This window comes from Protomyctophum bolini (genome assembly GCF_963924005.1).
Source record: "Protomyctophum bolini genome assembly, chromosome: 5".
NCBI lineage: Eukaryota > Metazoa > Chordata > Actinopteri > Myctophiformes > Myctophidae > Protomyctophum > Protomyctophum bolini.
This window is the reverse complement of record NC_137866.1, coordinates 24,390,318-24,416,207: the sequence shown is the minus strand read 5'-3', so window position 1 is coordinate 24,416,207 and position 25,890 is coordinate 24,390,318. Positions and strand designations below refer to the sequence as shown.

Sequence of the window (25,890 nt, the reverse complement as noted above, 5' to 3'; positions counted from 1 at the left end):
CAGGAGAGCAACATCCATAACAACACTTAAGGCACAAGGAGAAAAAAAGGACAAATACCACAACGTAGAAATACGCTTTACAAGTTTTGGTATCTAAATATACGTCAAATACCCCAAATACAGAATGCCCCATTTCCCAAGCTTTCAAAATGTACTTTACAAAATTGTTTATTTCATTGCAATATCCCAATTTGTCTATTGGTTTTCATTGGCCAACATTACATGAAAAAGCACAATGGAACAATCAAAAAAATATCAGCTCAGTTGAGCACGTTCAACAAATTTATTTGAGCAAATGTATCAAATTATTTCAATAGTACATCAATAAAATAAGTTCACAGTATACAGATCTTCAAAAACTTTTAGGTTAACATCACATTTGGCAAACTAATATGTAGAGCACAGGTATTTTAGACCATTTTTAAAGACAAATTCATGTATGGGAGCAATAGGAAGTCAGGAACTGGCCTGTCTTGGCTATCCACATTTAAACTATGTATAGATGACAAATCTAACACCAGCCAGTCATATATCCCAACCAGGAGACTTGACATTTGTCTTCAAGAATTTAAAAAGACCAGTATGATCAGATGCTGCTGACTGCTGGCTTTTACCAGTGTTGTTCTCAAAATGTTGTGCAACGCCATGGTAATTAATCACAATTGGGAAAAAGTGGTGTTAAACTGGGAATATCATGGGAGACGGCATCTTGACAACTCCACTGAAGAGATTTGAGGGAAAACTGTATAAATAGGCAAATCAACTGAAATTACATAACTTCAAACAAAAACAATCAGTCTCAAATGCTCAAATAACCTATTTTATGGCACTAAATAACAATATGAAAACCTTAGGAAATGCCGCTCGGCTTGTGGGAGCCTTTTCAGGGCAGCACTCCCATCTATAGGCCAAGCGTGATCACTGCAGCATTAGTCTACTTTCCATTCACAGCCAAGAAAGGACTAGCATTAGTTTACCATAAAACTTACATTCAACCCTTATTGTAAGTTAATAAATCAAAGAAACTTCAATAATAATAAGAATAGTAAGACCACATAGGAGTTAATTTCAAGAATTGAAGACAAAGTGAAAGCACCAACAGCATTGCAAATTGTGCCTTTCTCAGATTGTTTTTAATTTGAAACTCCACAAGATTTTGCCTCATCTACTTCTTCTCTTTCTTCTTTTCCTGAAAAAAAAAAAAGAAAACACACAAACATAAAGACTCATCATTACAGCATTACGGTGCAACCCAAGGGACGGGCTGTACTAAGACAAATCTTTATACAGCAAACACATCAAAAAGTAGAGCAGCATGCCATCACAAAGACCAAAATAATGTTAAATTATTATAACCTAAAAAACTATTCATAGTTCAGAAGTAGTATAAACAGACCAGACCCCATCACTCCGATAAGGAGCAAACTGAAATTACGCAATAGTGAATCTCAGTGCCCAGCATTCACCTATTGCAATGAAACTGTTTCACAGCAACATGCAATATCACAATTAAAATGTTTCAACTATAAACGTACATTGTGATACCGTCTGATTGAGTGAAACCACACCATGTGTGTGTGCGTTGTTCTCTGTGCCGCTACATTTTTTAAAATAATATTCTCCAATTAGAACAGTATTTCACAAGAACAATTTTTGCTGTGACCACTAAGAATTCAATGAAAGAAATATATATCTTTTTTTTACATGATCAACTACGTGATATTGTTGCAGGCTGCACAGAGGGATGTGAGCAAAGTAGTGCAGATCACATGCACTGGAAGTACAGCTTGCAGCGGATTGACTAGTTCCGCTACATAGCTTGGGCACATCATTATGCCATACCATGGGTGGGACGGCAGGACTGAGGTTGTAAATTCACAGTATGATATTTGACCGACATTAGGAAATTGAGTTCCTTGGCTTGCTGGAACTGTGCACAAGAAATATGATGCAGACTAGTAGTTTGCAGTTGCAGATGAAGACGGACAACAACAGTTGTTATGAAGTGAGTGTTATGAAATAAACGGGGTACCTTCTCATTCATGGCAAGAAGAATCATCAGTTTCCTGAAGATTGTGACAAAATCAAGGAACAGGTCCACGCAGTGCCTTTAGAAGAATGCAAAAAAGTTTAACACACACACACACACACACACACACACACAGTGTTTACACAAGAAAACAGAATGTCCGCAAAGAGTATCAAGATGCACAGCCCAACAGTAGGTTCTACTGTTTACAACTTTTCATATCCTTATTTCAGTCTCTGTTGACATATGACATGCAGTTCAAATAACAGGCTCGGCCCATGCAAATCCTTACCAGATATAGTCCTTGTCTCCATTCTCTGCTTTCTCAATGATGAGCTGAGTGTCAAACAGCACGAATCCACACATGATGATCAGCCCGAGGTACATGTGTGCCTGGTTGGAAATAAGAACCGAAAAGATGTAATAAGTTTCAAAGTCACATTCCAAGATTCTTCACACTCAATGGCCGTGTTTATATGAAGGGTGATCATTCCGAATAAATACTTCGGAAGTAATGTTTTTTGCTTCGAGTTTCCATGGGAAATGGTCATTCCGAATGAGTGTTTATATGGAGAAGTGCTATAAGACATGATACATGTTAATTCACGTGAAACTACGCCATCTGTTGTACACATAAAATATAGGCAGTTCATTCATCGTGACTGTCTCAACAATACAAACCTTACAGACGAAAGACGACACTTTGAAATCCCATCATTTCATTCCGCAGTAGCTTTGAGGCTGCTGGTTGGATAGGGGCGGGCATATATGTTTACTGTCTTTTTTTTCCCCACCCGCTGCGGCTCCCCTTCTCCGCTGGGAAGGTGATCATGTCGTTTTTATTTGTACTTTATTATCTACAGCACGGCCAGGGCACGCAACACACTGATTATTATTGTATCGGGTCGCTCCTCGCTCGTTATTTTTGAGAGAGAGAGAGAGACCGTTGAACACACACACACACAGAGATCAGGGGTATCATCATCTGCTGCTGCTCCCCGTTTTTGGTGTGGATTTCGGATCTGCAAAATGCACGAAATAACGCGCTCTATGTGCAAACTCCTCGGCGTGCCTTGGATATGAGCGCCTTGGAGCATGCTCAGAAAGACCAGAATGAACTTACATCCGAAGCAGTGTATACATGAGTCCAATTTTCTTTCAATCGCATTGAACATTGGAATAATCCGGCCAGTGACATCGGAATGGTTTTTAGATCGCATCGAGCATTTTCATTCGGATTTAAGTTTTTGTAGGTGTTTATATGACAACGTTTAATAGGATTTAACTTCTATTTGGAATGAAAAGGGGATTTAACTGTCCATGTAAACGTAGCCAATGTCACTGCAAACAATTCATACGAATCCACTCGTCAACAATGTCAGAGCTCGGTTCAGGTACCTTGAACAGCATGACGGAGCCAAAGAACATATTCATCACAGACATCAGGAACAGCAGGGAGAGGCCAGACATCAGGGTGCCTGAGGACAGAAAGACAGCATTTCTTTAGGGCAGGCATACGTAGTAAAAATACAAAACAGGCATTTGTCATACTTCACTAGAAGCTGGTGCAGGGCAGCATGGTGATGGGCAGTTGTACCAATATGCAGGGCTTGAAGCCAAAAACAATCCCAGGACTGAAAATGTTGTTTTGCAAATCTGCACTGATCTCATTACATGACCCAGGACCCCTATGAGATCCTCAGGACTGAAATCAGTCCCCAGGACTGTGAACTTTAAGCCCTGAATATGGAATTTCTAAGCCGTTAGCGCTCGTTAATAATACAATAACGGGTCATTCCTATAATATTTTGCATTAAAACAAGTTCCCACTATTACACACATGTAACGAGAGCAAGACAATATCTACTGTAAAGATCCATTACTTCAATTTCAGTTTAGTATATATTTTTGATAGCGAGGTCCCTGCATGACTTTCCAGGACTTTTCCATGAACATTGGGGGGCCATTGTATTGTGTATCCCTAGTGGTTCTACGGGCACATTCACACCTGTAGTTCGGTAGACTCGGTGCGATTGGGGGGTGAAGACAGTTGCAACTTTATTGCATTTTGCAGTGTTTTCGCTCCCACTGCACTGCACACTGCACCGCACCAAACGTCACAGAGTTGAAACGGTAGCTCAGAATTTCTACCACAATGAGATAAATGCATTTATTTATTCTTTATAATCAATGAATGTCAATTATTAATGTAATCCTGGGCGCTACACTTCCCCTGCCAAACTAGGGGGGCAGCGGACTGACCTCATGCTTCCTTCTATGCATGAGGAGTCCAAGCTGCTTCTTTTCACCCGACACGTTATTCCGACCAGTTCCTTTTCCCTCCATCAGGCACCCCAGCTGTCCAGGGGGAGGTAGTTTAGAGAAAAGGATTACTGCATGTTTTTGTGAGGGTACCTACCCTAGGGGACGATAAATGCATTTATTTATTGAAATGTATTATATTATATTACTTATACTTATATCATTGTTTTTGTATTACCACTTCATTGTCCGTTTTATCAATTCCATTGTGCTGCCATTTTTTGTACCAATGGACTTCCATCCATTCATGTTCATGAGATTGCATTATTGGAACTGGAAAGTCAGTCATTCACTTTTTGGGATTAACTGTGGGCAAAAATCATTGGCTACTTCGTATGACAGGCCTGGGGCCGGTGCGCTCCAAAAATAACAGATCTACAACACGTTAAGCCACATAGCCGGCTCAGGCACAGTGACAACTGGTCACGGACGGTGCACACCTGTTATTACCTAATCAGAGGAGAGAGGCGTGTGCTTCTGCGGTATTACTACAGCAACAGGAAGACACTCAGTCTACTTTTCTACTCCATATTCCAGTGTGCGGCTTTGACCAACCAACCACACACCCCATGTAGGTATACCATTATGTCTGTTATTGAGCTGGCTACTACATTCCACCTTGCCTTGGTGACGGTGACAGGACGAATGCCATCATTGAAGCCTAACCTAGGGCCCAAACTACACCAATGACTCGTCATGAAACTCCTTGCAACTACCTACGACAGAATGGTGCTTTAACTGCACATATCCCATATATGTGAATGGTTTTGCGGACGTGCTAATGTGCTAAAGCGGCTTGCATGCTGTGGTTTGCTACAGACAGAAATTGCATGCACAAGGGCTGCCAAAATAGGCCATCTTTTGTCGTTTCTTATTTTTTCGCCCCCTCTCTTCGAAGTAAGACTGGGCAAGCTCTAAACTGACTGGGCCTCGGCCCGTGTGGCCCAATGGACCCTACACCGGTGTCCACAGCAATGATGTTTACGCTGTAACATAAACCGCTGGGTTTCTGAGGCAAGTGTTTTTGCAACTTGACGTAAAGCGACACGCGTAGACACACACACACACAGAGCCGGCTAGTGTGACACACACACACACACACACACACACACACAGGCGGACAGATAACTACGCTCGAAGCTAGGGTTCTCTCATGCCAATAAAGCTGCTTTGAATTGAATAACTTGCGACGCAATGCGCCAACGTGCAACGGGACATATCAGACCACTGAGACAAATACTAAAACGGTTTCATTGCGTCTCAAATCATTGATGTGGTTTGGGCATATCCACCGAGCCAACTTCATCAAGAATGGGGCTATGGGAATATGCCTATTTGAAGTAAATACCTACTAACGGCCAAGCTACACCAGGCTTTTCTCGCCCGTTTACTCTAAACGCGCGGACCGTGCGTGCGTAAGCCAAATGCCCTGGCTACATCGATATGTCAGACGCGCAGCAGGTTTGTGCGGGACCTTCCGGGAGGATATATAGATACGCGCGCATGGGGGCATACGCACGTAAAATAATTAGAACAGATCCTATTGTTAGAGCATGCGTAGGATGGCCTGCGGTATCCGTGCGTGTAGCTGGTATCATTGACATATATTGGTCCTATCCAAACGCACCGTACACGCGCAGTAAACGCATACGCACGCGCGCAAAATTGCCTGGTGTAGCTTGGATGTCAAGCCTTTTTGTAATTACTGCAAATTAAATACACGTTCTTTGCTATTTGGTGCAGATTACATTCACACCTGCATAGAACCGAATTCTTTGATCCGCACCAGAATTCAAATGAGCCTTCACACCTGCCCCAACAAAGCGCACTTTCCAAAAATACGCTCCAGTATTCGGTTTAATTTTAAAATATCCTGGTGTGAATGTGACGTAACACAAGATAGATCAACTAGCCCATTTTGGGCGGGAACCCCTTTTGGTGCTAGCATTACGATATGCTTTAGCTATTGAAAAATAGCAGATCTACAAGCTCATAGCGCGCCGGTGGCGCGCTACGAGCTTGTAGGTCTGCTATTTTTGAAAAATCGAAGAAACATAGCTTTTTCAGAAAACGGTCAGGATGTAGAAGACATTTTTTAGAATCTGATCTCAGGTCAGAATGGGTTAAAATATCCCGGTGTGAATGTGACCCAACACTAAGATAGATCAACCAGATGCCTGTACCTCCCAGGAAGAGGTAGCTCCGGCGCTTGGCATAGAGGGCACTGAGAGTGAAGCAAATGAAGATGATGGACGTTCCCAGGAACGCCGTCACAATGATGCTGCAGAGAAAACAGAGCAAACAAAGGTCACACTTGTCCGTAACGTTAAGCACAAACTATGGGCTTGCAAATGGCACTAACGTTCCACGGTCAGAGAGCTAAGAAAGTTTGAGGACTAAATGTTTTTAAACTTCAGTGCATTTCAAAACTAATAACGAAACGCACACGGCAACAACAATAATATGTGCAAACATGTGAAATGACAAATAAAGTGAACCTTGAATAATACATGAGTCCTCAGCTCAGGTAAATTATTATCTGCTGGCCTGTGACATTCAAAATGTCTGACCTATAGCCTTAAACTAAAAATAAATAACTCAACACACACACACACACACACACACACACACAAACACACACACACAAGCCTGTTTTGATTCAGTCGGATAACTACAGCAGGGCTAAAGTCCACCCAGTCATACCTTGGGTTGATAGCAATAACAAAGTCCATGGCAGGTCCCAGGCCAACACCTGGAGAGAGACAGAAATAAAAAAGGAAACAAAACCACAGTTTACACCATCCCCAATGTTAACTAAAATAACCAAATGTTGACACTAAATTGTGATGTTGTTGAACTATCAATTAACCAGATTATACGAAATTAATATTTTAGTTTGAAGACGCCATTGTCTGCTTGATCAGTGAAATGATGGCTTTCACTGCAACATAATGTGTGTATATAGACCATAATATTTATGATGACTATATGCAAAAGACAACTGTGAAATTAGCTGTGCTCCAGAATACTGTGTGTAGTACTAGTATCATGCCTAAATGACCATTACAATGCTATATCAGTTTACTTAACCTGTGAAGAAAGCAAAGCCAGCGAGGATGGCCAATCTCTTTTTCTCTGTCTCATAGTTGTGTGGAGTCATGGCCAGCCAGAACATCATCCCCAGAGAACCCAGCAGAGAAAGAATTCCTCCCTGAAAAACATTGGCCATTACATGAGCATATTATTCATGTCAAATGTGGACTTTACCTTTCTTGTTGCACAAACTTGTCCATTTAATAGCACCTAACACTGTACCTGCCGCTACTTTTTTTTTTGCACATGATGCTAATGTTTCCAAAACAACATGTACACATCTGCATATTATATTATGTTCAAAATAGTATGTATACTGTACACACCTGCTAACACATACGCATCTGTATGTTTACATCTTTTTGTTGTTTGTTAACCAGTTTCTCTATCTTTTCTCTTCTCACCCCCCCCCCCCCCCCCCCCCCATATCATGGAGACCCTTAGATTGTCCGTCAGTACATCATATGTCTCAAGACAGAAGACACGGCCATGAACCCTGGCCATACCCGTTTTTTCATTGTAAATTCTTTGGTCAAAGTTGATCCCATCATGCTAAAGTGACAGCACTCGCCCAGCAGTCTGCCATCACCCAGGCGGATGCGTGCACGCACCCGATCTGACGCGGCAGCGCTACCTCGACATCAGGGATCTAGTGACAGAGGACATCGCCAGGGGCCCTTCCCAATACCGTATATGGGAATGTCAATATATGGCCATATATGATCACACCTCGTAACATCACGACATGTTCTACTACAGTGAATGGAAAAGTGACTGATGTTAGTCTGCCTCAAACGTTAACTCTTTTACCTGCTTTTTACTAACACTAACTTTACAAAGATGCCCAGAACATCTGGATGAATCCGTGTAGTTTATGGCTGCTCCAACAGTAGTGGCAACATTCCCAAAAAAGATCAAAATATCCACCGTGGTGGCTGAGACCAGAGCCATTGAGTAATGGTTGAGACAAAGCAGTGAAAGGTCCTGAAAGATACATAAAGGTCAGTCTTACCCAATACCCTATCTTTCTGTTTTATGAATACAAGGTTGCTGTACTTTATACCCATGAGGTATAAAGTACAGCAACCTTGTGTTCATAAAACAGAAAGATAGAGAATTGTTCACAGTTCCCAAGTTGTTCGCAGCGGTCATATTAGCCAAGAACAGTTGAGATATTCTCTCCTAAATGAAGTGCATACATATCTTAGCCAGGTCCAACTATTTTACTCATCTTGAGTTGACTCTTGTGGTGCCTGCTGTGGCTTAGTGGATAAGAAGATGGTGTTACATCAAACTATAAATGCGCCACGTCTCCGACTGTGTGTGCACGGTTGTAATGCACGTAACTCGAGAACCGTTTGCCCCACCAACTTCAAATTTGACACACGCGTTCCACACCCCCACAGGGAGTGCAGTGCCCGGCCTGAGTCGGTGGCATACACCGTTGTCCAGAAACACCACAAAAGGCTCTGGTCAGGCTCTGCCAGTGGACCGAATGAGCCCAAGTCCCCTCACCTGTAGCCTAGGTCCCAGGCTTACTTAAAGGAGAACACCACACCAAAACACACTGGCCATGCATCTACCTTCATCCCTGTGCCATCATCCATAGTGCCCTTGATTTTTCTCATAGATGCCCCCTCCTCTACATCTCCCTCTGACTCCCCCCTCCCCTCCCACAGCTTGCATTTGCGCATGTTGTCCTCCTTCTAATGTGGGTATTTAGATAGCTCCAAACTTTATTTTTTTTTCACGTATCGTATTATTATAGTATACTGAGACTCACGCATGCGCAGTTTTCACTCTAGGCCAGCCGTTACATGTAATCCCAGACGTAGTCGATTCCAGACGAGATTCTCGCGAGACGCGCGAGACTTCAAGCTGGAGCGCTCCTTTCAACTGTGATCCACTATCTCTCCCAGTCTCCCTCTTGTTTGTTTACATGCAATCTGATGACTGATCGCGTCGCATCATTATAGTCCTTATCTTTCTGTATTATTAACAAACTAGACTAGTTGCATAATGGCCGAAGTTGAAGAAGATGTTGAGTATATGTCTGAAGATTTTGAATATGGCGAGGAGCCCTACTTATACGAGCCAGAGTATACCGACGAAGATATGCGTCTAATGGAGGAGGCACGGATGAACGAGGCAGCTGGTGGTTCTACTGTTCCCCTTCCAGGCGTACGGCAGAGAACCGAGGATTTATTTTGGTGTTCATGTGGAAACTGCGATTTAAAGCCATTGGAAGTGGAATGTAAATGCAGCAGAGAATGGGAAGAGTGGAGGTCGAAGCCTGTATAGTGATGATGAAAACACAGAGACAGTAGGTGTTTCTCGTCGTCGCTCATGCATCACAGACAATGCAGATCTACCTCTACCCCATCTACTCGACAGAGGAGTATTGGAATTATTTTTTCTGACCAAGAAAATAAACTGGGACAAACGACCAAAACCAGAAGGAGAAGACGGGCACCTATCCGTTGAGTAAGTATAGTCTACAACAACGTAGCCTACTATTATAATTACTAATACCTACAATGATTATACATAAGTGAATAACGGATCTAAATCTAATCATTCACCATTACATGACTTGTATTTATGAACGTTGACATTCTGGAAAATAAATAAATGCATGCAAGCAGGGAGGCTATTCACCCCCTCCCCCTGAATATTATACCTCAGATAGAGGCCTATATCTACCAAGCATACACATTGTTGTAAATTGTAATCCTATTGTAATCCTTTTCTAAAACTTTTCTCTTCGAACACAGGCAATGCAGACTAGCCTCCTATAGGATTGTGTTGGAGTTCGTCCTCCGTGGAGAAACGCTTGGGAAAGGCAACAGAATTGTTTTGCCATCATGTTTGGTTTCCAAAATAAGAAGCATCTACCCCTCACCATCCGGGCTGTATCGTGGATTCTTAGAGGAAGCAGGAGATATCAGTGTTGGTTTTTCCTAGAGATGAATAGCCTAATTTCTACAATGTTTCTCTCCCTTGTTCATTTCAATCCATTTTCAAATTGAAAGTAAATTACAATATAACGACTGGCTTTTATAATGTTGTCATTATAATTAATAAATGTCACTGTTATAAAAACCTATTTGTATTATTTATAATTTCCTTCCATGTGACTATAACAGTTGCCATAGAAATTCATGCTGTTGGCTCATTATTTATCTAATCTAAATGCCAGTGTTATTTCAAATATAATTCATTATATTGTATTTCTATTGATACTATATATATTAATATTGTACTATTGACAAACCTTTAAAATAATGTCAATCATACATACTATTTTGGGGTGCATTTTTTAAATGAGTCACAGAATGACACGCTTCAGCCAATATGCTCAATTCTTATTGGAAGTAACAACAATATAGTGTTACACAGATTCAATACAGGAAAATGAATGAAAAAAAAAAATATATATAATTTGTATGTAGATAAGTAACATAAGTCTGGAGTAGGTAGTTATAAATTGACGCAGCACCATTTTAGCAGTAGTAATTCCCACTAGTTTGGCATTTACATTTTTTATTCAAAGTGTTCAATGTGCAGTGTGAAGTCAATAGTATTTATCGGCATTCAGTAGTGCTGTTGCCTCACAGCTACAAGGTCCTGGGTCAGACCGTGACCCTTCTTTTTATGTAGCGAGGCAGATAGTTTCTTCTTCTTGTTGTTTTGGACGAAAATCATCTGCCTTGAAGTGATCGCTGCAAATAATGCGTCCTTGAGTCTGCTCATCTGAGCTATTGAGATCCATCTGTAGTGCTAGAAGCCAACGTCTCCTCAAAGTAGGTATCGCATGAAAACTTATCGCATGAAAACTTTTTCTCTTTAGAGTTGACCTAGTCTTTGCGGTTGAACAGCCTGGATATATACAACGAGGCATGTTGTTGCTCAAATAAATGAAACTAGACAACTAGTAGGAATGCTTGACACGCGTGCGAATGTAATTAAACAATGTAAACACAAGTGGTAGGCGGCGGCGTGGAAGAGCAGAGCACAGAGTTGAGTTGACAGGAGCTTGAAGTCTCGCGCGTCTCGCGAGAATCTCGTCTGGAATCGACTACGTCTGAGATTACATGTAACGGCTGGCCTAGAGTGAAAACTGCGCATGCGTGAGTCTCAGTATACTATAATAATACGATACGTGAAAAAAAAATAAAGTTTGGAGCTATCTAAATACCCACATTAGAAGGAGGACAACATGCGCAAATGCAAGCTGTGGGAGGGGAGGGGGGAGTCAGAGGGAGATGTAGAGGAGGGGGCATCTATGAGAAAAATCAAGGGCACTATGGATGATGGCACAGGGATGAAGGTAGATGCATGGCCAGTGTGTTTTGGTGTGGTGTTCTCCTTTAAGAAAAGCCTGGTCACGACATAAGGCAGAGAAGCTATCGGCAGATGTACCGTCGGGAACATCCGTCAGATGCATTTCCCCCAGATACGATATTTTCCCGACCAATCACAAGACTTGTTTAATTCGCAGAGAATGTAAACTGATTTGTAAAGCATCAACTTCCACCCAAACAAATGATAGCCTCTACACTACAGCGTAGGAGGTCTTGCCCAGGTTGCCTCACCTGTGCAATTTCCAGCCTCTGGCTCAGCCAATTGATTGCCATGGCAAGCCCACACCTGCCAATTGATTACTTAACCTGTCCACTTTTCAGTCAGTTTGCACTCTTCACACAGACAGATAGAGATCTCCATACACAGCAGTGGTGTAAACAGGTTTTCAATGTAATGAGTCCCACGATGCAGGGATGGTCTTTTAGAAATGAGTCCCAGGGACATTTTATGAGTCCCACTTCAACGACGTTAGGAGTCATATTTTGCCATTTTTACAAATTGCAGCATTTAACTCCCATTTCATATGGTTATATTCATGTAGAAACCGGAAGAAGAAATGATTATTATAACTAAAGCTACCAAATAAACTAGAATAAAAAACAGTACAGTAGTACAGTAGTGCATCCCGTGGATGCAGAGGTCGTTGTTTTATTGCGTCCCTCAACTATAAACTGTGTTTTGGGATGCAAAATGCACCCTATTTTAATCTCCGATACAGTATGGGCACAAAAGGGACACAGATAGTTAAAACAGGTGCTATGACAAGTTGACAACGGGTATTATTAGGTTCCCAATTTGGCCGGTGGCCGACGAGCAGGTACAGGTCTAGTTGCAATAATTACCATTAAAGACATTTGCGTGTCTGGGACAGACAAAATTGTCTCCCGAGTCCTGATGTAGTGTTGCCCATCTACCGAACAAATTAACTATAAGGGCATAAACAACTAATGATTATGACTAACCAACTAATGAATATAAACTGAGCGGTTTAGAGACGAAAAACCATCTAAGTCCATAGTAATTATAACCATAATGTATAAATTATGGATAAGGGGTCTGGCCAGATAGGCCTTTCCGGGAGGAGTCAGAACAAATTATGGATTTAGATGATTCTTCGTCTCAACTACTGCAAGAGAGAAGATTCAAACAAAATAAACAGTCTCCTTTAGATAATTCCTCAGTCCATACACATGCATGCCCATTTCCCAAACATTCCCTTAGTAAAAACAACCACTAGATGGGAGCCTTACTATATCGTTTGATCAATCCTGAAATATAAATTACAAAGTATAAGTAATGATCTCTCATTATGCGTTTGACGACAGCATTTTAATGACTTCATCCGACATCCGCATTGCTTGTTATGTCAGGATGATACACAAAGAAATTAGACCAACTTCAAAATATCTTCACATCTTAATAAGTATGTCATATTATATAGATACTTGAAGGGGAATTCCAAGTCCTGTTGTGCTATGATATATCAGTCTTACCTGAAAGAGACGAGTGACAACATGCACATAGGAGCCCGCTCCAGCCACGAACATGCACACTGCCAGACTGGAGTACACATTCTTCAGGTGCACCTGGGTAGAATGAGGGCTGGAAACAAAGTATGGGGGACAAGGTATGCCTGTAAATAACTAGGAGGAAATTAATGAGGATTTCTGGTTCATCAAGTGCGTACATGGTCAGTTACACATGCTACATACATTTGGGAGAACTTGAAGAGAGCATCAAAATTGATGTTGCGGTCGAACACGTTCATGTTGGAACCCGGGCACTGAGATCCGTAGAGATTTCCTTTTGATCTTCAGCTATCCTGGAGGGAGAACAGAATAGATTACACGCCATTGGTAGATTATTAACAGTTGCGTCTTGTTTTCAAGACAACTATTCTGCAGCTCAACACAGCCGAGATGAAAGTAACACAAGTGGCCGTAATTCGGCCTGTAGCTAGACAACTGTGTTCTTATGACAGTGTCGCATTGACATAAACAAAGCCAGGTTATTATATCAGACTGACACGGGTAAAAGTACCTGGGTGAGAGTTAGCCCCAATAGGTGAGAGTTTGCAATCTTAAATAACGGCTAACAACTTACGCCAAGCATTAAACTGTTTTGATTGTCAGACTGCTGCCAATAAGCTTACTGGCAACATTGCGTAGCGTTACAAAAATAGGCAGATAGCTATACTTAAACAGGTCAGTAACATTTATCAAGATGTCACGAAAAGTCGAAATGTTAATGGCGCATGATGAGATCGAAAGTGCTAAGCTAACGCTAAGAGCTAACGTTAGCCGAATGGCTAGCTAACGTCTATAGTAATGTCACTAACCAACCGTTCGACGTGTCTTTTATTCGTCGATAAACGATAGAACTTACAAGCTATGTGGAAAAAAGGCATACGGGAAATGTTGTGATAACTTACTCAATGCTAGGCTCTCCTCCTCAGCTATGTTTCAGGTTTAATTTGCTTTCTTCTTCCTGCTTTACAGTGTTTTTTCTTCTTGGGGGAAAATAGTAACGTAACCTGTCAGTCAGCCTGGTGTGATGATGACGTTATCCAAGTAACGCCCATAAATACGTACGAGGTTTATTATGCAAAATGGACATTCTCTAATAATGGATGAGATCGTATGTATTAAATATACAAAGGTTACTACTACTAAGACTACTACTACTACTACTACTACCATTATTATTATTATTATTATTATTATTATTATAATTATTATTATTATTATTATTGTTATTATTCGAGGCTGCAGCTGGGTGCCCCTCTTATTGGTAGCAGTAGACTACTACTACTAAAAAAAAAAATAATAATAATAATAATAATAATAATAGAAAATGAAAAATACGATTAAAATTAAAAAATCACACCCGTGTGAACGAGTGGTGCAACTCCCCTCTCCCCCTCTCAATTAAATTAAATTAAATTAAATTCAATTCAATTCAATTCAATTCAATTCAATTCAATTCAATTCAATTCAATTCAAAGGGCTCTCTCTCTCTCATTAGCAGTGAGGCAACAGTGCAGCACTATCTCTCTCTCTCTCTGTTTCTGGCACAACAGCGCCACTTCTGCCCCTACTGGTACTCATAGTCACATACATAGTCAAATAGGTTAACATCACGGACATTGCTGTTCCTTGGAGTGGTGGTTGCACCACTCAAAATAAATAAATACCCGTGTGTGCGCACGCCCGCCGCGCGATCGCGGTGTTTAAACTAATAAACTAGCTGCAGCTAGCTAGTCACTGTCTGCTATGTAATGTGTATGTCATGTGTAATACTAATAATCCTTGAATTTAGAGTTAAACACGTTTATGTTTTAATTATTTGGCGTTAAACCGTTGAGTCTGCTGGGTGACACATTATTTAAATTACACTTCCTGTATGGCAGACGGTAATCTAATCTGTTTGTTGGTAGTGGTACACCTAAAATGGCTGCCGTAGTCGTGTTTCATGTTGTGGTTGTCGTAAAGGTTTACGTTGTTTTAAACGAGCACTCTGTGAATTCGTGGCTTAGACATGTCTTTATATTGGCAGAGTAGATAACTCCCCAGGCTCATTCTAGACTAGGAACTCGAACCCGTTTCTGTCCGACACCCAGCCTCCCGGCAGTGGGGGACACTGGACAGTAGCTTCTACTGTTTTTCTTTTTTTACTACAAAGTTTTCTCTGTCAAATAAGTTGACTTATTTGACTTGACTTGAGTTTAAGTAAATAAGCTTTTATTTTAAGTGGTTAAAATATTTAGTATAAAATAATACTAAAGTATAAATTTTACTATCCATTGGGATTATGGTAGATTTTTGCATTTGTCATGGCAGTAAATAAACTCATAAATTTACCTGAATATCGTGACATTTCTTAATGAAATGGGCTTTCCACTTCGTTTGAGCTCTGGATGTCTCTCAAACATTTGTCAAATTGTCACATACTAAATAACTGGGACACCAACTCATGTCCTTTTGTAGAATTTGTACTGCTGAAGGCAAACAAGTTGACATAGGATTGAATCATAAACACTGTAGACAACATGTAGTGTAGCCTAAAGGTGAAGTTTAATCTACACAATCATTCTTGCAAAAATGCCTATTGGAAGAAATACACATTGAAATTAAAATGAAATCATTTTTTATTTCCACACCTTTTCAGAAATGAATTTAATTTGGTATGAAAAGATGCACAAATTTATTTTGATGAACACTAATCGACAGATCTTACTGTCTGAACAAATACTTTTGGTCAGATGACATAATAGAAGGTAAAATGTTTCATTTCTTTCATGTAGTTGTCAACATACAGGCAATAATTGCACAAAACATTACATCATCGAATAAGCTTGACAAAGGAATCAATCCCACTTATTCTCAGTTTTTACAAGGTTTTTATGAAAAGTCAGGTGGCATACAAATGGATATTTTGAGGTTTCAAATTAACTTTTGTCAAAATTCTTTAGACTGAAGTTTGTAAAATGTATACAGTTGGTACTTTTCTTTGACATAAATTACTTGAAGGCAAGGCACAAACAAAACTGTATTGTTAGTTAAACACCAGGCCAGCAACAAAGTATAGGCAAACAGATTACACAACAAAAAGTTTGGCAGTAAAGAGATACTGAACAATACAATTTTTGGCCAATAAATACACAAAACACTCAAACAGTAAAAAATATTCATCATATATGATGATATTTTCAAGTGTTGCACTGCAAGTACCACAACTGCATGATATTACACTTGACCGGACAGTGTTTTCTCACGCTCAGCATTAGAATGTATAGGCCTCATGTCTCTGCCTAGGCAGAACACTGTTTTGTAAAATTTATACTATGTCGTATGACAGTGTCGTACTGAAAATAGCACATCTACAAGCTCAATGCAATTTGAGCTATTTCTGGAACGACAAAGTATAAATAAGGGTTTTCTCTGTCCGAAGGCACAGTTGTTACTTTTAGCACTGTCAATACAAAACAACAAGTGCAAGTTTTGTCATTTAGTACTAATGAAAGAAAAAGTACATAAGGAATTGACATAACCTTGACTGAAACGTGGCATTTACGACAATCTTATGTGCCACCAATGCATTCCAGTGTGTCTGCTTTCAAATGACCATAGAGGAATTCCAAAAGTAAGAGTTGAGCTGCAATCACTTCACTCCTAGCCAATGTAATCAAATATTAATCGGACTGCTTCAAAGACACTGTATGTTATACAGAAATGATTATCTTTACAATACAGCACAAAGAAGCAAATATACTTTGTTTTGCTGCTCATTTATAGATAAGACAAATGTCTAGATCTGCTGTATGAAATTACTGACTGGCTGCACAAGAGGTATTGTCTATGTAAATACAGAAGGATTGCATAGATGGACTATGTTTATCTTTAAAAATAGATTTTGTTATAAAATCAAACTAGAAAAGGTAACATAAAATTTGTATAAAAAACGGTTGGAAATTAAAGAATGAGCTGATGTATTGGTTTGTTCCTTAAAAGGCACAACGATATAACAATGTTCCCGAATCAGGGCAGGAAGGCTTCTGCTTTGGCAAAATAACCACTTTAATATTCATATTCACTGGAGTGATTGTTAGTGGACTACTTTGGTTTTTCTACCCCGTGTCCCCAACCATTCTGGCAGTGCTTCCAAAAAAGGACTCTATTCTGAGCAATGAGGTTCAGAGAGATGGCCTCGGCCTGCACTTTGCATTAAACCAATGAAAACATTGGTCAGTTTTCCATACATTGAATTGTCCTAGTCCTACATTGACGCACACAAAAAAAGAAAAGGAAAAAAGTAAATTAAACTTTGAGGCATGGACACTAACTCAAGGTCTGGAAAACCGACCCAGTGTCTTTTCTTTACATGTGGGAATATTGTAGCATAGAAGTATTCCAGAGCTGAACGGGGCCCTCCCAAGTTAAAGAGCTACGGTCCTCGTAGCTGATCCAGCCGGGTGTAAACATTATCAGCTTGACTCAGGTCCTCAAAGACAGGCAGAAGGTTGAGCAGCTCAGCGTCATCCACATCATCAAACCATGACACCACGGGAACCTGATGGGAAACAATCAAACATTCCCATATAAATAAACCACTCGATCCCATTCACAACAGGCGTTAAAAATAAAATTAAATCCTCAAATTCAACTTGCACCGTGATAATGTGTAGATAGTGTTTTGTACCGCCCATAAAATACTGTAGGTGTAAATATAGACCACAAAAAATATTGGAATCCAAACTTCCCAATTTATCTTTAAATTAAATTAAAATAAGTGCCAAACCTTTATTTCTTGTGTGTTTTTGTTTTGTTTGTAAAGTGTATCAATATTTTCAATATAGGGATATTACAGTCTGTAAACTTGGTGCTATTACTCATTATATAACAGTGATTCATAAAATGAAATGTTAAATATTATAATTTCTGATCATTTCTGTCTGGCCTGATTAAGGAGGCAGACGGTAGTTTACCGAAATACAACACAACTCACAGCATTCTCCGGGTTAAAGATGTAGGAGGCCGGAGAATTGTCCAAGATTAGGGTTTTGTGGAGGTCTCTGCCCAACCTACTCAAGTCCTTGACATAGCAGCCCTGGTGGAAGACGCAAGACTCTCGGAACAACCGGGTCCGGAACACACCGCACTGGTCCAGCAGGTCAGTCACTGGATCTGCATACTAACAGAGGCAAGCAAACACCAAAATGAAGGGAAGACAGAAGCATTGTATGCTGTAGGAAATGGGTAAGCTAGAAATTGTATTACATTTTAATATGTCTCCAAAGTAAAATAAAAATGGAATAAACTATGAATGTAATTATAATGGAGAGGTGATTACTGAGGTGACATGGCAGTTACTGCCACTGGTAATGGCAGTAACAGAACATTTTACTACTATTTACTACTATGTACCTTGGCAAGACTGGCTGTGAACAGAACACATTCAAACATCTCTCCCATTCTCTGTAGGAATTCATCCACATATGGCCTCTTCAGTACGTACACCTGTGCAAAGACAGTTTTTAGAAAACAACTTAACCCACCAATAAACCTTTTCATGCTCAATGCTGTTATCAACTTTCATTTAACTTACATGTTTCCACATTTGCATAATGAACTTCTATACAATGTCTGTCCATCAATCAGGTGCTATCGGCCAATTCCTGAAACAAGTAATCAAGAACAGGCCGTGCTGGTGTTAACCAGCCTATCCTGGATTACTTGAACCAGGCAGAGGCCCAAAAAGAGGAGTCCACGACAGCACGGGTGGTCCAAGGCATCACGTTACAAGTTGAATACATTTCCACATGTCGAATGGTCAGAAGATCTATGCTCAAGTTGAATTAAAGGATCCACTACACTTATCTGGTTAGGCAATGGTTATAAATATTCCACACGTTATACATGCAATTTGTTAATTTCCTCAGATGCTTTTGCCTTCCTTTAAACTTCCCAGATCAAATGAGCATCTGGCCAGCAGAGGGCTCTTAACACCCATAATAACAAAACCTGGCTGATCAGCGACAAGACCCATCCCTTTTTAGCTCAGCAACCACTGCAAACACATCAACATAGTACATACACAAACACAATCCATAACCCCCCCCCCCACACACACACACACACACACACACACACACACACACACACACACACACACACACACACACACACACTCTACCTGGTGTGTGGTCCCTTCTATCTCCACAGGCACGATGAAGTCTGCATTACTAATAGGCTGTAGAGAGAACACAGAGGGAGATGGTTGGCATGCTCTCTCACATGAGCTGCGCTGTGTACGTTCACATGGCATTACATAACTGAACACTGAAGACCATGAACTCCATGCCACTACCATAAATCACAGTACACAGCCTGTTCCCCAAACATTTTAAGTGAACTAGAAAAGAAAAACAGATTGACAAAACAATCAGCACAAGACCAGGCCCACCATTACACACAACAGTGCATACACAATATAAGATTCTAATAGAAAAGTCCTATTAAAAATCTGAATCATGCGTTCAATTTAAATATTCGCCTCGGTTTGTCACGTTTGTGCTGCGCCAGGTCGCGCCGTGCAACTTCTCGTCTTTGCATTGACTTTGTATTGCACCGCTCTAAGGGCCGATTCATACTCCTTTTTTACCGCTGTAGTGCCGAAATGATTTCGGCTCGTCAGAAATTTTCAGTAGCACCGAAGAGCCGACTTTAGGACGGTACCCGCCCCACCGAACCTCAAATGACGTCACATTGTAAGCTCTGTAGAGAATAGGAGTATGAATTGCGCCTAACAATCCAAGGATTTTTCGTCGAGGGTAACCAGTCTAAATATTTGGCCTTTTTTGTGAATTATAGGAAGCTCTTGTGTCCACTGAGATAATTAGCTGCATTTAAGTTAAAGGGCAAAACAGTACTTAAAGGTGATGCAGACGTAGTACTAAAACCTAGGAAAATGACACGGACATCACAGGATAGCCTGTTGTGGTACATTTAAGCCCGCTTTATGCATCAGCGACTAAGTGTCACATGATGTCACTCGAAAATACCGATGCGTCATATCGCACTTTTTTCAGTTGAAAATACTTTTGATTGTTTGTGGACGGACAAAGCACAAATCATGCTTTAAAACTGTATCTGGCACCTTGAAAGAGCTGTGCACCAGGGTTTCGTCCAGGTCTATAACCACACAGATCTTCCCCTGGTCATGGGCCGTCACCTCAGGCAGTAGGCAGGGCTCCAACTCCTGTGGCGATGCAGAAAAACACACAAACAACTTTACACATAATTTTTGTGTACTGAAAAAACAAAAATACAAAAATACAGCCCAGTGATTTACGGAAGCAGGGAACAAGGGGTCATAATGCATGTATATCATGTGGCGTAACGAATAAATATGATATATTTCTGTATACGACCATATGCCATGCATCATTAGCATAACAGCTAGTATGTCTGTATAGTGTTTTAGCTTTGACCTTCTCTTTAGCTATAATTATGTTCTATTGTTAGCTCGACAAGGAAAATAATAAATTGCATGGAAATAATGTATCATAAGAAACTCATCAATGAAGGAGAGCATGCTATGATAGATAATAATGTACATTTTATATGAGCAACACCATTCTTTGATAATACAATCATATTTCACTAGCAGTGAGCTCCGTATACAGTAGGACCCCATAGGCGCCAATGATTAATTTCAGTCAGACCGGGCAAGACAATAGCCAGACCCCACAGATGCTGTTTCCTGTTTGCTCCTGTTGCTGAAGGACACTCCTCAAAATGAACAAACATGGCATCTCATTAAAATGGCGCTGGAGTCCTAACCAGGTTGACACTTGGTGTCAGCCATGAGTAGCACCTCCCTAAGCTTTTGCTCTCCACCTCAGCAATTACAAGGCACATAAACGTAATACAGCATTCTCTGTCTCCCTAAAAGGATTGCCAAGTTGCTCAGCTGTTCCAATCTTCCTTAGAGGCTTCAATGGGAACATCAAAGCAAATCCATATCCACAGACAGTTCTGATAAGGGAGAATGCAGAACAGGAGCAGTAGTGGTTTTATGTTGTAGTTAGTTATATGAAAGAATTTGTGCTTTTCAAGCAGTACGGAAGAGTTCTTATAGATGACATGTCTACTAGTTTATTCCTCAAGACGGGCAAACTAACCAGTGCACATTTGTATGTTAAGTTCGAAGGTCTGCTAGGATTAGTATGGAGTTTAACAAAATATAACTGTGCCTTGCATCAGCTATAGCAATCACATTTGTTTACAGGCATATAAATCATTCCTGGCATTAGAATGACGTTACCTTGACAACCATGCCATTTTCCTGTGACTCCAGCAAGGCATGCTGGGAAGGTGGTAGTGGTTTGGGGCCATCCTGTGCTTGGAGGCAACAGAAGAGTGCTTTGAAGATGTTACAACTCCTCGGCTGTTTCAGGGAAGACCGGCTCACCTGGCCTGTTGAGTGAGGAGAAAGAGACTTTCATGAGCAAAACTAACAAAAACGGCATGCTTTCAACATGTGGACACTATACAATGGGAGCGTAATTATTACACACCAAACATGCATTCCAACTTCAAATTGTAATCAAGCTTTTTTTCATACAAAAATGCAGACTTGCAAGAGCCGGAGATGAAAGGAGTTGGGATATATATATCTTATATTTATCAATCAAAAATATTGATTCCTTTCAAATATGAATCATAGCGAGATATTGGTTGCTTGCAGCACATGTGTAGAATGAGCATAATCCATCGGTCTACAGGGATGGCACAGCCTGCACATGAAATCTGTTTTTAATGAGCCTGACTCTACTGCTGTTGTTGCTGCTGCTGGAAACGGCTGCCTGGTACATGTTATATAATCACAGAGGGCGGGAAAACCCACACTTTTCAGCAATACCTTCAGCGGAAAACACAGACAGAAAACATTCCAACCATTTTAAACTCCCAAGACCGAACTGGTGTTGCCTGGCAGGCTTGAAGCTAGCCAGAATAGCCAATCAGTCAGTCAGTCAGTCACACCTCAGCGCTCTGTGCGAGTCTTTGATCAGTCACTGTAAATACAGGCACCCTGGCCCTGCACAAGACTTGTGTGCCATTGACTGAAACCTGATTTATACTTTATTATGCAACGGTGTTGCTACGTTGAAAATATGCAATCTACAAGCTCACAACGCTTCACAGATGTGACGTGCTGTGAGCTTGTAGATCGGCTATTTTGGGGCGCAAGACACTGTCAAAGACGGAGCATAAATTAGCCATCAGAATGGGAAAAACATTCTTGACAGGACTCAGCTATGCAAGTCATGATCTCTACGGAGCGTTGCATGTGAGGACATGCACATGGGAGTATATTTTGAACAAATCGTATACCATGGTACAGTCAAGTGACTAAAGCCTAGAAACCATGGGTTTATTTAATCCATACTGTATGTTATCTAATCTTGCCCCATTTATCTGTTGCTAACCCGTGTGTTGACGCTCGGCTCATTATATAGCCTACTTCTTTCTGCAGTCATAACACAACCATGTTATAACAGACAAAGCATATTGGACCAGGATGTGAACACTTTAATGTCTAGCCCACTGCCTCTGTTAATAAGATGGTCTCAGCATTAATACTAGATTCAAAACCTTGCCATATATATCCTATGGATGTGATTTCCAATGGCTTGTCACAGCATTATTCTACTGATAGGAAACATCTTCATGAAACCAGAGCATATAGGCTATGTAGCCCAATTATTACAATAACATTAATCAAGTCAATCAACCAAGCAATGGAACAAATTGTAAATGAATGCAAATAGTGAAAAACAAATTGGTGCTCAGTCAAAAAAAGGGGGGGGGGATAATTGGGGCATCCATCTTGCAATAATATATAATATAATCATAATCACATACTATACTAATACATTAAATTCGCCGTTATCAATCATGGACGGAACACAATCAATTAGCAAAAATCCTTTCGAGCGAGGGGGAAACGAGCAAAAATAATGAATCTTTGAAACCGCGCTACAATGGGCGGCAGGAGGAGGGCGTGTGCAGAGGGGTGTGTTTGTGCATTCCACTGTCAATACCGCGGCACCTGGTATTTCTATGGCTGTTCACTTCATGTCTTTCCCCTTTAATCCAAAAAAGAAAAAACGATCCAGACAGGGCTTATTCCCTGTACGGGTTATATAACACATCTACAATACATTATGCGTCACGTACAGCCTATATCTTCTGTCCAGTTTTCCCCCAACATAAAATAAGATCAGAAACGTTGAAATAGTACTGTAATAGCCTTCTATTCCACCATTTCCCACTACGAGCACTCATGTCCCCCCCCCCCCCCCCCCACCCAGGCTCTGAACAAAACAACATAGCTTACTGTAGCTACAGCGGCTGTGGTGACAAACGTGACCATACTGTACCCCCCCGTAGTATATGGAATGTGCCAAACAGCTCGGAATCAGATAAACACGAGTAGCCTAGTTTATTTTAGAGAAAGATTGTGATCATCAAATAGCAGTTGTAACGCTAAACAAACACATTGCCAAATCTTAGGCAACAAAGATTTGTATAGATAGAATAATGGTAATAAGACTAAAGAAAGAGTGAACCGAAATAAAAAACTAAAATTGGATCAGCAATTAGCCAAGCTCTGTGGCTGGCATTCATGGCAACGGCGTGGAGGCTATTGATATAAATGATCTGCAATTCGATTCCAACACCAAATGTTTTCATCCATGGAAAATGTCACGGAAACAAACGCTCAAATCGCCTTACGGCTGCATCAACTTCGTCAAATATATAACAAAGACTTCGTTATAACTATAGATTCTATTCAAATATAAGGAGCAATTGTATTCCAACAGTTGCGTGGATCTCTGCAGGTGTTCACTCCTCAAGTCCATTCCTATATCAGCAAAACGTCCATTACAGCAAAACACCGCAGGCTACCTATATTTCACATAGCTTTATATGTCTGTATTTTACATCGATTAGGTCCAAATAACAGATCAATTTGATATGGGGCCAAAAACAGCAGAGCAATGCGCTTTGAGGTGATCGCGCGCAGCCCAACGTCCGCAGCGCTGAACTGTCAAATGGGCGCACTGGGCTTTTTATAAGCAACGCTCAATAAATATACAGAGTTCCAACATTTATACAAATTCACTTATTTTTGTATTGGACGTTAGATTGGTAAACAATAAAGCAGAGTAGGAATCAACGCGTAAACTCGTCGTACCTGTTTTCGGTGACACTTGAACGTCTTCTTTCTGCACTTGGGTGATAATAGAACTTTCCATCTGACAATCACAGAGCCCTCGAGATCAAATCCTGTCCCCGAACGCTGATGAGGAGCCTTCATTAGGTTTTATTGAAAAGTTACTAAAATATTGCCGAGATTAACTGTCATCCGTAGACGCGCGCGTTACAATCCGGATGAGAATAGAAAATATCGGTTACAATGTTTCTTCTCGTCTCGTCCGCCGGGGAGGGGCAAGGCACTTGGGGATGTTTTGAAGGCTATATTTGCTGCTGCGTCTCGGGTTTACTTTATTGCTAGTAATATTAAACGAACATCCCCCTCCTGCCGCGGCGAAGTCCTCACTTTAACACCAGCAACAACATGGAGAATCCAGGCGAAAGAAGGAAAACAACCGAGGAAATGGGGCAAGGGGGCCGGTTTCAAGTTCCCCTTACTACAGATAAACAACCTCGCCAAATAGGTCCCGGAGAGTGACGGAAAAGACCACAAATACACCAGTCGGCGGTCGTTTCTGATGCTAAAGCGATTCCGGATATCGTTCCGTCTAAAACTTTAGTTTTATTATTATCCGAGGCTTTGTTTTTCTTCGGCTGGGACTCCGCGGGCGCCTGGAAACCGTCGCTCGCCTCCGATTGGGCGTTGGGAAAGTGGGAGTTGCAAAGGCATTCCTCTCTATTCTACACGCTCTACACTAAACACATTCCAGCGCTGCTTTGCTTTGACATAAGGCGAGTATAGGGACCAACCATTATAGTTTTATTATAGCAAGCACTGCGGCTGAGCACACTACAGTGTTCATATATATACACTTGTAAATATAATTACACGATGTCTTAAAAGACAACAAAGACTACCGGTAATACGGTATACGATAAATATGTGGTGGTGGTGGTGATGATGATGATCTTTGATGATGATTATGATAAGGATATTGGTAATATTCTTAAACGTAAATCATATACATTGAGTCTTTACAATGGACAGAAAACGTTTGTTAAAATAATACACAATGAGGCTATTCTTGGAAATATTTTTGCAAGAAAATAATATATTCAAGCTGCAAGCTAGAATACACATTGCATTTCATTTGTGTCCAGTGTAAGTGTAAAATAAGTACCACAAAAGAGAAAAATCTGACTTTTAACATTTTTGAACAAAATGTACAGTTGTAGGCCTACATTGTAGCACATTGACACCATACAAATAAACAACTGAAGGCAAACAGGGAAGTATAGAATCCAGTTTTCCAAATACGTAGGCTATAACTTATGCGGACAGTGTAGGCCTATACTTTA

The 25,890-nt window shown here is 40.7% G+C and overlaps 2 protein-coding genes across 2 annotated transcripts; both read right to left on the bottom strand.

Moving 5' to 3' along the window:
- Positions 1-269: 269 nt before the first annotated feature.
- Positions 270-14,368, bottom strand: tegt (testis enhanced gene transcript (BAX inhibitor 1)). Its single transcript, XM_080764451.1, has 10 exons — positions 14,241-14,368; positions 13,522-13,631; positions 13,303-13,411; positions 7,442-7,562; positions 7,055-7,103; positions 6,535-6,632; positions 3,428-3,507; positions 2,322-2,422; positions 2,033-2,108; positions 270-1,189 (listed from the first exon to the last, which is right to left on the bottom strand). The coding sequence occupies exons 2-10, from the start codon at positions 13,575-13,577 to the stop codon at positions 1,166-1,168; spliced, it is 714 nt and encodes a 237-aa protein (XP_080620577.1). The 5' UTR covers positions 13,578-13,631; positions 14,241-14,368; the 3' UTR covers positions 270-1,165.
- A 1,492-nt stretch (positions 14,369-15,860) lies between these two features.
- Positions 15,861-25,201, bottom strand: ctdsp2 (CTD (carboxy-terminal domain, RNA polymerase II, polypeptide A) small phosphatase 2). The gene is made up of 7 exons (XM_080764490.1): positions 24,572-25,201; positions 21,635-21,786; positions 20,465-20,566; positions 19,502-19,558; positions 18,733-18,825; positions 18,314-18,499; positions 15,861-17,878 (listed from the first exon to the last, which is right to left on the bottom strand). Exons 1-7 carry the CDS (start codon positions 24,630-24,632, stop codon positions 17,753-17,755), a joined length of 777 nt encoding a protein of 258 aa, XP_080620616.1. The 5' UTR covers positions 24,633-25,201; the 3' UTR covers positions 15,861-17,752.
- Positions 25,202-25,890: the final 689 nt, after the last annotated feature.